Here is a 13821-nt window from a genome sequence, read left to right on the forward strand (position 1 = left end):
TATATATATATATATATATATATATATATATATATATATATATATATAAAAATAAAGCTCAAAATAAAAAAATATATAATAAAAAATGAATAAAATTATACATTTTTTAATATATTTTTTATTTTATATATATATATATATATATATATATATATATATATATATATATATATATATATATATTTATTATTATTATATTAATATTAATAAAATTATTATTTGTATTTATTTATTTATTTTTTAATTGCATGCTAATACGTTTAGCAAGATGTTTTATTTTCTTCCTGGAATTCTTTGTTCATTCTCTGTGTGCAGAAGGAAAACGGACAAAAATGAATACCATATGTAGTAAATGAAATAGGAAACAGTACACAGTATATAGGTACGATGTGGATATTTACTTTAGGAAGGACTTTCTGATGCAACTTTTTCAAGCATCTTGTGTCATGTGGAACAGATTTGTAACCCCAGGAATGAAGTAAAATCTAAAATTTCCTGACTGTGACTTGAATGGAGTTCATTACTACTTCTCTTTTGGGGTGATGGATAAAAAAGGGATGTTTAAGCCATGGGAAAACAGGATCTGGTCAAAGTGCTAAACGTCCTGTTTAACCGTCAACTTTGTTCAGTGTTTCATTACTATGACTTCTCTTTTTATTCCTAGAGTGCCCTGTCATGCATGTTAGAGAAGTGTGTTTTTCCCTTCTATTCTTTTCTTTGTCAGGGGAGCTGAGTAGTTTTTACTGTTATTTGATTTCAAAGTATATTTAGTAATTGTTCCCCATTCTCTTAAAGGTTGCCAATAGTTCTGAAATTGACTGGAAATTCTTCCTTTATTCCAATACCTAAGACCAACTGTTACTCAGAATTCAAGCATAAATGATCCCAGTTGTTAGATTCAGGTGATTCCCCATCACGGTATTTGGCTGCTGTCTCTGGTGAGACAAACACATGTTTGATCAGTCTCAGATATAAGCCAAAGACGCACTGTGGATATGAGAGAGCCAGAGTGTCTCTAGCAACCAAACATAACTGAGGTTTTGGAGGGGCTACAGCCAGCAGGGAATGATAGATGAAGGGAGGAGAGGAGGAGGAGTATAGCAGGAGGGCTGGAAGGGGGAGTGCTCATTATTCTTATGCTAATCCAGCCTGGAACGAGGCACAGGAGCAGCCAAGCAAACAATGCGAGTGGAGCCGAGAAGTCTGCGCTTCCCTGAGGCCTTGAGAGGCAGTCGAGGTGCTTCATTGCCTGCTGGGGGGGCAAGAGGGAACACACACACACACACAGGCTGCTTATGCCTTGTTTGCTCTTAGGTTTACTCAGATTGTGAGGCAGGCGGCAGAGCCAGATGTAGTGGAAAGTGGTAAAATCGTATAGTTCAGACTGTTTGGATCTTCTCAGGCTGTTCTGGTCAACGCTGCTGCTCAGATTTCTGTATCAGATTTCTTCTCAGACCAACACACTCTTTCCCCACACACTCTTCTAGGTTTTGCGTGATTGATAATTTTGGCAAATTCCTTTCCCAGAATCCCCTTCCCATTCCTCGGTGATTTGCTATGAAGGTCAGAGATTCTACATGATGCCCACACACATTAATAAATCTCTCTACCGATGTAAAGCCAAAGTAAAGAACACAAACTTTCTAAAGAATTCTGCATAGCTGCAACATTGGTGAGGTTAATTAACATCCTGTTCAGATGCATCCACTGGTGGATCACTTATTAATGTGACTTTGATTTGGAAATATATGTTATATAATATAGCTAAAGATATAAAAAAGCTAAAGGAGGTCAGTGTTCCTCTGTGGATCAAATGCATGATAAAGCATTTTATTTTACATACTAGTTCATTATAATATTGGCTCGTGTCTGGGAGGAGAGCGTTCAAGCTTAGAGTTTGTTTAGTAAAATCTTATGGATGTGTCTGTTAACATCCCAGTCCGAAGCTCTTGGAGTGGGACGAGGGTTGCTGTGGAGTCCGGAGCGTTGTTTGTGTGTTAAGCACGCTCTGTGTGATCGTGTGTAGAGGAAGCTCTTGTTTATAGACGGGATTATGAGTGTCAGGGGGCCTTGTGTGAGTGTGATGTAACCGTCTTCTCTCACAAACCCACAAACTCATCCCCAGGCCCTAGCATGTTCACTGCCCCAGACCCTCCTTCTTTGTGTCCCTTCACTGCCATGTGCCTTAAATCTTCTCCAGCCCTGGTGCTTTGGCTTGTTTGCAATTTTCAGAAGATTAGCTTGTGAATTTTCAGACCTAAACTTCTGATTCATCCAAGTCATTTCAAAAAATGAGAATAAGTACTGAATCCTGAAAGTACTGAACTTTTTTGCATAGACTTTTTTTTAAATTAAAATGTATTACTTTTGTAAATGCTTTATTGCTGCTGTCTGGCTGGAGGCCAGGGTATAGCTATGACTTCTCTTCCCTCTGAAACGAGGCAGCATTTTTATGGGTCCCGCTTCAGCCGCCAAAGCCTCTCCTTTAGTTTAGTTTCCCCTTACCTTAGAAGTGTGAAAAGTAGGGCGCAGGTCGGGGCTCTTTCTCCCCCTTGGACAAATGAAAAGTGACAGAAAGCAGCTTACTAGACTTGGCTCCCCTGAGCTCTAATCAGCCCTGGGGACCAAGTAATTGCACAGAGCTTGCTATGAGGGGGCAAAAATTATTATTATTATTATTATTATTATTATTATTATTATTATTATTATTATTATTAATGCTGACTAGGGCCCAGTGCCAGCCATTGTATAATACACTCAGTGATCACAGCTCTTGGGTCAATCTCCAGCAGAAGGAAAACATATGATAGGACAGAGTAAAGAAAAATGGCTTAATTTGCTTAAATGTACAAAAAATATATATCTATATATTTTGTTCATGCCACATAATTACAGGATGCTTATGCCTGCAGTGACTAATTAGTTGTGCTCTTTGAATTCTGTAGGGTTTTAACCAGGAGGTATCCATGATCAGGCTTTGAAGTCCTCACCACTGTGCCTTGCTGCCCTGCTGTCTGCATCCCGAGACACGTCCCTCCACACCATCACTCTACAGCACCGAACCCTCTGCAGCCTCTCATCCTCTGACTGCCACCATGAAGACAAGCACAGTCTTCTTTGCAGTCTTTGGCGTCTTCCTTCTCAGCAGTCAAACAGAAGGTAAGACTCAAAGTTATCCATGGGGACAGAACTCGCATCCGATTATTGTGTATCCTTTTTCCCTTTATGTGAAAGACTGAATATGGACTTAGGGTTTTACTGTCTTTTCTTTTTTTAGTAAAATAATAACTGGGATATCTCAGAAAACATAGTATTCTGAAATCATAATATTTATAATAGAATTTACTTAGTGTTTTAGTCACAAACCCTAATAATTATCCACATTTTTTAGTTACATTTAATTGTATATATCAAAAAGAGGAAATCAAAAGTGCCTGAAAGCTGCAGATGGATGATGCAGGATGAGTGGGTTGTTTTTTTTTTTCTTCTTCTTCTTCTTCTTCTTCTTCTTCTTTAAAACCCCTTAACCTAACAAAAAAAAACGGTCTTGACTCCCAGGTTGTACCTGTTCACTGTCTTGCATGACAAATAACAAACCAACACAAATCTATGGCCTGCGAGATGTAACGTGATAATCCGCGTCTCTCATCCCCTGCTGGTTAGGTGTGAATGAGCCATTGGTCTCCCAGTGAGGACCATTTGGCTCTGCATGAAAGGTTTGGTGCTTGTCGGGCAATTAGAGGGGGTTGGAACATTGTGTGCGAAGCAAAAAGTGTGGTTAGATGTACGGAGAGACGTTTAGCAAAGCACTCTTTGTTTGCAGTCGCCGGTAGTTGAGGGTTGAAAGCGGCATATATCTGTAGATATAGCAGATTGTGTGAAGGTGAATTGAGCTGATTGTATTTCTACAGATAATACGGTGTGTTATCGTTAAAAGCACTTTAACAGGGCAGTTGTTTGACCAAGCTCTTAAAAACATGAACAATCTACTAATATATATATATATATATATATATATATATATATATATATATATATATATATATATATATATATAGTATATATATATATATAATGTGTGGAAACGGTGACATTTCTTGGTCATTTTGCAATTCTATTCAGTTAGCTAGTCATTTCTTTGTATTTGGAGTCTTACTCATCATCATAAGCAGAACTTATGGTTTGTTTTTTTTTGTAGGACTGTTTTTTTCTAAAAGACTCTCTATTTTGGGGTACAATTTCCTGCCGTCTTAAACAGCGACTATACTTAGCTGCAGGAAAAGATCAGTAGGACTAGCGTTTGCCTGACTGGGAAAGTAGATTTTTGCTCACAGTCTCATTAGTTCTGTTTAACAGTGTTATAATTCACACACAAGGTCTTACACAGGTTGTGATAAGTTTCTGTTGGTTTGTTTTGTTTTCCTTCTGTTTTCCTTCAAGGGCGAGCGGCCGAGTGTTTTCCTTCACGAAGTTGCTGTAGATATATTGGTTCAGCGTTCTTGTGACCAGTCCTCTGTGCCGTCTTGAGTCATGTGACCGTTCAGAGCGGTCACCGACAGCCTAAAATATGTCCTCCATGTTGCTATTTCTATCTCTACCCTGGGACGGGTGCAGAAACAGGCGCTGGAAGCAATTCCTTTGAGCTCATAAACTGAAAATATGTCCAGAGCCATTAAAACAAAGGGCAACCACCTCGGTCACGGCAGAGGTTCGTTTTAAACAGCAAGAGGGAGTCGTGTTATGAGGAGGAGGAGGAGGAGGGGTCAGGGTTGTAAAATTTGCCTGAATGGTGATATTTTCTTTTGTAACTTTTGCTCTAAAAAATGTTCAAAGAGATGCTGATGGTATGTAAAACATTTTCGACGAAACAAAGCTTAAGTTTAGACCTACTAAGGCACACTGACTAAATGAAGCCATTTTTATTCGTATTGTGGGCCAGTGCAGTAAAATCACACGGGCCGTATGCTAAGAATTGCATGTCTGCTGTGGCTCACCACTTTTACTATTTTGCTCTTTCTCATTTCGGTCATCTCTTTAGCACAGCCCTTGTTTAATATTTGGATGGCTGGGGATCTCTCTGTGGTGCTGACCCTGCCGTTTTCCATCGCTTCTGTCCTGCGAGCGCTTGTTCATCCTTCCCTCCTCCATCCCCCTGTCCCTCGCGCCTGTGTTGGGCCAGCCGCCCAGGCCATACTACAGGAAGCTTGTCGAGTCCATTGTTGGTGATCTGCGTTTCCCCAACACTTTAACCATTTCCTGTATAATGCTGTGTGATGGTCATTATTCTCAACTAAGCACACAAAATTCTCACTGCTCTCCGGAAATTATATTCATACGCTGACAGAAAGCGATTAACAAGACCCAGCTATTGTATGCGTGTTGTAGAAAAAGCAGTGTGGTTGTGGGGACGTAGGTTCAGGAGGTGTCTCGCAACCCATTAGAAACCCACTTTAATGAATCCAGTCCACTTTACGAGTCTGTCTCAGGCAGGCACTTGTTTTCCATATGTTCTCCTTTTCCCCTCCTTCATTCTCTTTTAACAAGCTAGTCCTTTAATAGCAAAGGATTATTAAGTGTTGGAGACTTTCTTCTGAAACCTGAGGCCATGTCTTGAAAACCTCTGACCATTACAGGCACTGTGATTTATTGTTAAGCCGCTAGTGTTAACTATCCAATTTGGAGTTTGGTCTGCTTTTGTTTAATCATCGTAGACTTTCTCATCGAGCCGTTAGAGAAAGTGTAAGTGTTCATTAAGTGTGATGTGTAGCAAATGCTTAACTGCATTATAGATCTTTCTTTATGCATCACACAACAAGGACCTCTGATTTTACTAAAAAACTGCCCTCCATTTATTTAGCAGATTGTATTTATTGTTTTTTGGAGAACAAATCCTCGGCCGTGGACTTGTTATAGCCGAGGATTTGGGTTTCTCCACAGCTCTAGCTTAGTTGTCGAGGCACAGTTAGAATGAGCTCTGCCTTGATTATAGACTTAGAGACTTGGCTGAGGTCTTGCATCATTTCCTGCTCAGACTTTCCTGTGGTTCTAAGAAAGTTAGTTTGCTGAAAAAAATCAAAGCATTTATACTATTATAAAGAAGCTCTTTATTGTTTATTTACTTGTTTATATAGTTAATTCTGATTATTCTGGTATTCACTGCGGTTTAGATGAATTCCTCACACTGGCCTGTTTGTCAGACAACAACTGTAAGCCAGCTAGCATATCCTGTTTATCAAGGTGTGAATTTTCCACTCCTTCATGTCTGCATTCTCAGCATATCCCAGCTTGCATCTTGCTCTGGGCTCTTGTGAGCTTTGCACAGGCCTCTCCAAGCTGCCTGCACTGCCCTCCTATTTATGGGGGTTAAACCCCAGATGTGCTAGAGCTGTTGCAAACTGTAAACATTGATTCCCAGGTAGCTCCTATCTGGACATAAAGAACCTGCATGATAACAAAGTTGTTAGACTTCACTTTGTTCCACCACATGACTCACACTCACTTCTAATTTTGTTTTAAAGTGTTGAATCTGTGCTTTAAGCCATCTTCAGAGAGCAAAGGCGACTGAAGCCGGGTGCGTTTTATGCCTGCTGTCTCTTTAAGAGAAGTCTGCCGGCTGGGAGAATGTGGTCAGAGGGACTCATTACTGCCTGAGCACTGCCAGACCTCAGACTCCGCTGTGACGGCCAGCCAGAATTAAGCACACATGTAGGAGCAGGGAGACACTGCAGCTCTTTTTCATGGGAGGAGCAGAAAGAGCGAATAGATTAAATAGGGTTTGGAGGCCGGCTTTGGTTGGTGCAGTAATTTGAGCTGTCGAAGTCCCTCGGTGGAGTTCACTCACCAAGCTGCATGTGCTCTGATTTAGAGACTAATGTGCAGTCCAACCTGCACCTTATTTGTTTCCATCCCCCCCAACCCCAGTTTTGTAGTCATCACCGTAGGCAAGCCGAACACTTTGTGACAGATTGGACCGACTTTTACGGGTTTGCTTAAATCTAGCCTGTATCATGGCCCCACCACTCACATTCCTTCCTTAAATTTAGTGCTCTCTTGCAGAGATGGGAGAGAGAGATGGGAGGGGAGGACGACAGAAAACAGGCCTCTGTGAGCGTGATCTCTGAGGGACTCCAGAGTGTGGACTCTCACCTCACAGGAGGACGTTTTATTTTTTTTTCCATCAGGCAGTGTTTACATTACCCACTTCCTCCTCCATTATCGTTCAGGGCTCTGTTTAACAGCAGCGGCGCCTGGCCTAAACTGCGAACTGATCAAAGATGTAAAATTAAACGCTTTCAACATGTGTATTTTATGCTCAGCTTAATGGAGAAGCTGAGGGACGCTTTCCACCGTGGCATCAAACAAACATTTCTCAGCTGTAAAAATCAAACCCTAAGCAAAGGATTTCTATTTTATATCCCTGGCACCCAGCAAATGTCTTGGACGGATTTCAGACACTAATGTGTCTGCGTGTGTTTTTTATATATATATATATATATATATATATATATATATATATATATATATATATATATATATATAAAAACATACATTGTGTTTGTGTGTGTCTGTACAGAAAACTATAAGAAAATCTGTCTATACATATAGTGTTTTATGAAGGAATCTGTTGATCACAATTACCTGGCTCCAAAAGTAAATAACCCATAAAGAACCTTCAAGAGCTACAGATTTTACATTATATGTTTGTTTCTACTACATTATTTTTGTTATGGCTGTTTTTAGGTCCCAAGCCTTATACTTTTAGTTGGCGTATGTTTACTTTGTACTGTTTATACATTCTTTACTGTTACTATGTGTAACATATTTGCACATCATATCCATTTTTGTTTTAAATATTGTTCTTATATCTAATCATCTCTATTTATTCTTATTTTTTGCTGTTATATAATTCTGTAAGTGACGAATAATTCTGTAAGTATTCAGATTACTGAATACAGTAATCTGTTGGGGTTGAGTCAAGCTGAACATCATTTAAAGTTAAACACGAGTATAAGAAAATGACTCGATCATTTTAGTAACCTTAATTAAATAAAATGTTGTTTAACGTTTTAAAATGTTACTGCTAAACGTTTCCATAACAAGAGGTATATTTGTTTTAATGGTCATTATTTCTGCTCTCTGGTGGAAACGTGAAATAAAACCTCATCCAGGAAACGTGTCGTTCTTATTTAGGAGCGTTCTACAAATTCTTTAGAAAAACGGTCCCAGAGCTTTGGTGAAAATGTCAAAAACCGTGTTTAAGAAAAGGTTCCACACGAGTGGTTTTCACTCCATTGAAGGCTCAGAGTTCATGAGTTTTGACATTTCTCAACGTGGTGGAACTCGCGAACGATCAGCGCAATTACAGCGTGACGGTGTATTTCCTTAGTAATTCACTGACACGTCTGTAAGAAATGTTCATATTCCCCTCGGTTTTGCATCGTTGCTGTATTTTCATGTGGTCCATATAAAACCCTGGACATGTAGTTTCTAGCTACATCATTCATTAGCTAGCTTGTGTTCAGTAGTCAGATTTCCCCAGTTGCCTAGCAACAGTGCTCTGACCAATTTTATCCAGTTTCACCGAAAATGTGCTGTGCGATCACGTTCCCGTGTCGGAGCCCATGTTTCTCGGTTCCATTCGAACACGGCATTATATCATGTTCTTTTCTGTTGAAGGCGCTCATTAGGGCGGTCGTGGACTCATTGATTTTTGGAACATGAGATGCTGACTGAAGTAAAGAACAAAAGCCTTGGGACACAGAGGTCATTTCCTATTTAGCAAAGAGCACGTAAAACCCTACCACTCCTCCCTTCACCCTTTCGGTCATATCAGCGTGTTTGGTCGCTCCCCCTGCCTTTGCACCCCCTCGGCTGATATCAGTATTGGAGTTGAAAGCGTTTTGATTGCCTGGCTCCACACGGCTGACGGGATATCACGCCGTATATCAGCGAGCTCAACTCCACCCAGCCTGATAGATGTCGAGGTGTCACTGACTACTATCTGCACTGATACATGACTGGATCTGCCTACTGTATATGCTCCAAGGTTGCCTCTCCTTCCCCCTTCCCCCTCCTCCTCCCCCCAGCCTATTCCGGTAATTTCACGAGGGGAACGTGCGGCCGTGATTTATAGGGTGATTTCATAGCTCTCTCATCTTCTGTCCATGCGAGCAATGAAGCGGGACTCTAGGGGAGGAATGTGGAGTTTGAGTAAACCTTAGCGTGGGCTTATTTTGACGGAGACGAGGCCTCCAGAAGGCCTGTCTGGACCTGCAGGCTGAGGAGCAGCACCGTGACTTTAAGAGAAACCACAGTTCTCAACACAGGAGTCTTTGTGCTTGGGGAGTATGCACACTGCTTGTTTAAGACACACACACACACATATACAGATCGGGTTACAGTTCTCAGACATCAGTGACTCTTGCCTTCCCTGTGTCCCTGCTTTAGTCTTTATCTTAGGTTCTTACTCACAGCCGGAGAGTCTGTTTTGGTCATGCTGTACCGCCTGCCATGTATTAGACAAAGCTTCTCTCAGTGTTTTTCTGCTCTGTAATTGAATATGCGCTCCACTATCAGGGAAACATTTATGTGCTGGTTAATTGTCCTGCAGAGGGAAATGTCGATTGCTAGTTAATGAGGGAGCTAATGACTCTCTCTCCTTAGCCAACAGCACCATCACACGATCTCCTCCTTATGGTTTTAGCACGTTTTACGCTCCACGCGTCTACTGGTTTGTGCTTTTCTATCATCTTACAACATAAGTGTTGTATATCTCTGTGTGTGTGATTTGTTTCATTAAAGAAGAGATTGGTCGTTAATGAGTCAGCTTGGACTCTTGTAGTGAGGTGAGATGAGTCAGTCTCTAAATCTACCATAACAATCAATTTAACTTGTTTAGTCTGCAGGTTAATCGTAGCGTTCATTCTTGGATCAGTTCAAACCGTGCATAAAACCTGTGACACAATCAAGACAAAATAAAGAGCTGCTTTTTCATGCATCTTAAACATGATTAGCTGGAATTTTTTGGGGAAAGACAGATTTGTTTTGGTGGTTATAAAGATTGTGTCTAAAGTTCACGCAAAGAAAACATTTTCTATTTTATACAGTAATGTAATGTGATACAGTTCGATGAAATAAACAAGATATGATTCAAATCTTAACATATCTGGTGTCAGTAAAAATACAATGAATGTTCTAAAAGTTAAATACGTCATTTATTTACACTTAGCATTTGGCAGATTCCCTTATCCAGAGCAACTTACATTTTTATACAATTAAGCAATAGAGGATTAAGGGCCTTGCTTAGGGGCCCAGCAGTGGATGCTTGATGAACCTATGATTCCAACTCTACATTTTGATTACTGGTCCACTGCCTGAACCACTAAACTACCACATCCCAGTTGTAACCTTGCTATCCCAATTAATCTGGTATTTTGATTTTTTTTTTGGTGTTCTTGATTTACGTCCTACTCTTAGCAGATTAATTAACAAGCCTAACAGAATGTACCAGAGCAACCTCAAGGTTGTTTAACAGAAGATGTGCAAACCACACGGGTCCTCTGGTTAATCTGGCATAGTCCTGTAATAGTTTGGATATCAGACGTGATCATTTTCAGAAAGTGGCCCTGATTCTCTTTGTATTTAAATGGAAGTTTTCAACATGTCTGTTTTAAATAGCATAAAGACGGTTTATTAGCATGCTAACACAGTATGGCTAACATGAGTGAACCGTCTAAAAAGTTTATTTCTCTAAATCAAGTGTAAACCTCTTTTTTTTTTTTTTTTTTTTTTTTTTTTCCTTTAAACCTGTAGGCGGGCAGAATCCAGACTACGTGCTCCATGGCACGGGAGTAAAACATGGAGAGCCAAAGAAATCTCTGGCTGAGGACGGCTCCACCGTTGCTCCAGAAGACGCTGCCCGATTCCTCAGCTGTTACTGCTCAGGTCACTGCCCAGAGGACGCCACCAACAACACCTGCGAGTGAGTCACCACTTTATTCCACTGGCTTTAAACGAACCATTCACACTCCTCTCTTCTTCTCTGTCAAACTCTGAATAACTCCTCAAAGCCTGTACTCATCTTAGATGTGTGTATATCTGATTAGGACCAACGGGCAGTGCTTTGCCATCATTGAGGAAGACGAGCACGGTGAAGCTGTCCTCACATCTGGCTGTATGAAATATGAAGGCTCTCACTTCCAGTGCAAGGTGAAACCCTTAATAGGATCCACATCTTACACTATAAATGAGTTAAATACGCATCTGTCATATTATTTAGTTCAAAATATATATTTCTGAACCATAAACATGACCTTGTATTACATCGTTTTATTTTCAGTAGCGATGTGTCCCGTTTTAAAATGTAACGAATAACTTGACGAGTGTTTATTTCACTCCAGGATTCTCCAAACGCTCAGACGAGGAGGACGATCGAATGTTGTTCCACAGACTTCTGTAACCGAGACTTGCAGCCTACTCTTCCACCTCCTGTTATCCAAGGTGAACTTGAGCTCAAAGTTCAAATAAGATTGATCTGGCACAACTCTAGTCGATGCTTTATTACTACTTTAAATTAACAGTAGTGTTTTACCAGAAGAGCTTCACAAATTCTCCAAGTTTCTGAAACTGTACTAGAGAGATGAGCACCTCACTCACTCTCACTCATTTTCTACCGCTTATCCGAACTACCTCGGGTCACGGGGAGCCTGTGCCTATCTCAGGCGTCATTGGGCATCAAGGCAGGATACACCCTGGACGGAGTGCCAACCCATCGCAGGGCACACACACACTCTCATTCACTCACGCAATCACACACTATGGACATTTTTCCAGAGATGCCAATCAACCTACCATGCATGTCTTTGGACCTGGGGAAGGAAACCGGAGTACCCGGAGGAAACCCCCGAGGCACGGGGAGAACATGCAAACTCCACACACATTATTATTGGTGGTGGTGGTAGTGGTGGTGGAGAGGTTTTCAATTGCATGGAGATCTGGGAAGTGAAAGATTTAGCATATCATTTGGTAGTTTCATCCTTATCAAACTATTCAGTGAGCCCTAGTGCCTTGTGTTTGGGGGCGGAGTCATCCTGACAGAACAATCCCATCAGAAGATCAGAGATCAGTCAGAAGAACTTTGTCCTGAGTTGCAGTAACTCTTCTCTCTTTGAGGACGAGTGGGATCAAAACAATGCTGCTAAAACGCCTCCTGCTGCATTAACAGTGTCACTGTTAAATGGTCATCTGTTAAATTTTAACGTGATTTTGACAAAAAAAGAGCATGGAATAAATACCTGGAATAAAATTGCCATACGTGTGTCTTGAATGCAGTCCTACACACTATACACTTGCACAACATGTAGTGTGTGAATATTCTAAGGTAGTTTCATCTCAAATGGAAACATTTTCTTGTGAACAGAAGTATAAGCCGTTTCCCAGCCTATAGAAAATGACATCAAGTGCACGTAATAGGATGCCGCTAATAGTTTTAGCAGAATACATTGAAATTGTGTAATGTTAAACAAAACTTTCTCATTTGCCCCGCCCCTTTTCTTCTACATAAGCAAAGCTGCGAAAATTGAGTGCATGAAGCGTCCAACCTTCCAGACTTTGGTTACGGGTTGAATATAAGTGCATCATCCTGGTACTTTGTACACTTCTTCATGTTATAATTTTCTGAAATGGTATAGAACAGTGTATAAGTATTTGATTAGGAACATGGTTATGTCTGTCTGAAGTCGCCAAAGTATTATGCCTACACACATCTTTGGTCTAATTTTGTGATGATTTTCATCCTTTTTTGTTAACATTTTTCCTCCTCTTGGGTCTTTTTTTTTCTTAATGCAGACCCATTGTTTGTGAATGCCCACTGGCTGGCCTTCCTGATCTCCGTCACCGTGTGCTGCTTCACACTCATCGCAGTTACCATTGTGTGCTACTACAGGTAAGATTGCTTTGAAACAAGGTGAGAGATCTGGCAACCGATTGAACACCTATTGAAGAACACACTGAAACTTTGTGTTTTTAAAAAAGTGTGTGTGTGTGTTCAGGTATAAGCTGCAGACAGAGAGGAGACGCTATCAAAGAGACCTGGAGCAGGCTGAGGCTTTCATTCCTGCTGGCGAGTCTCTCAAAGACCTGATCAGCCAGTCGAGCACTGGCTCAGGCTCAGGCCTCCCCCTGCTGGTACGAATACAGTATCAGCTACCAGGGCTTCCTTTATTTAGCTACAATGTGTGTGTTTTATTATTCAAACATAATGAAACAGAGGATCTTGATACAAGAAACGTATTACACCTAAATTCTGCTTTAATTGTTGAAACTTAATTTCACAGGGAAATGGAATCACCTTGGCCTCCAGTCACTTTCCATTTTCTAGCAAAGCTTATTGATTGCATGGCTACAGACGCACATAATTAGGAAAACGAAATGTAGGAAATGAAAAATCTGCCATTGATTTGGCTTATTAAAGCCAATCTATTTAAAGGTGTGAGCTCTGATGGTAAAGTGTCTGGGCTTGTTTTTTTTTCCCCCAGGTACAGCGCACTATTGCTAAACAGATCCAGATGGTGCGTCAGATTGGGAAGGGGCGCTACGGCGAGGTGTGGCTCGGCCGCTGGAGAGGAGAGAAAGTGGCAGTAAAGGTGTTTTTCACACGCGAAGAGACCAGCTGGTTCAGGGAGACGGAAATCTACCAGACTGTACTGATGAGACATGAGAACATTCTCGGTATGTCACACCAGCGGATTTTCACCTGCACTTAACTCGAAGCCATCAGTGTAAGGACAGGGCTATTTCAATAGTTCATTAGAGAGGCTGCAA

General features: G+C 40.8%; 1 protein-coding gene across 1 annotated transcript in view; it reads left to right on the forward strand.

The window, feature by feature from the left end:
- The window catches only part of bmpr1ab (bone morphogenetic protein receptor, type IAb), a 32158-nt gene that overhangs the window by 13548 nt on the left and 4789 nt on the right, over positions 1-13821 (forward strand). Inside the window, exons 3-9 of the mRNA XM_060895977.1 lie at positions 2946-3159; positions 10813-10981; positions 11106-11208; positions 11400-11499; positions 12847-12943; positions 13050-13185; positions 13536-13728. Coding sequence (XP_060751960.1) covers positions 3096-3159; positions 10813-10981; positions 11106-11208; positions 11400-11499; positions 12847-12943; positions 13050-13185; positions 13536-13728 — 862 coding nt within the window. The 5' untranslated portion in view covers positions 2946-3095. The remainder of the gene's footprint in view (positions 1-2945; positions 3160-10812; positions 10982-11105; positions 11209-11399; positions 11500-12846; positions 12944-13049; positions 13186-13535; positions 13729-13821) is intronic.

Source organism: Tachysurus vachellii, chromosome 2 (genome assembly GCF_030014155.1).
Source record: "Tachysurus vachellii isolate PV-2020 chromosome 2, HZAU_Pvac_v1, whole genome shotgun sequence".
Classification (NCBI taxonomy): Eukaryota; Metazoa; Chordata; class Actinopteri; order Siluriformes; family Bagridae; genus Tachysurus; species Tachysurus vachellii.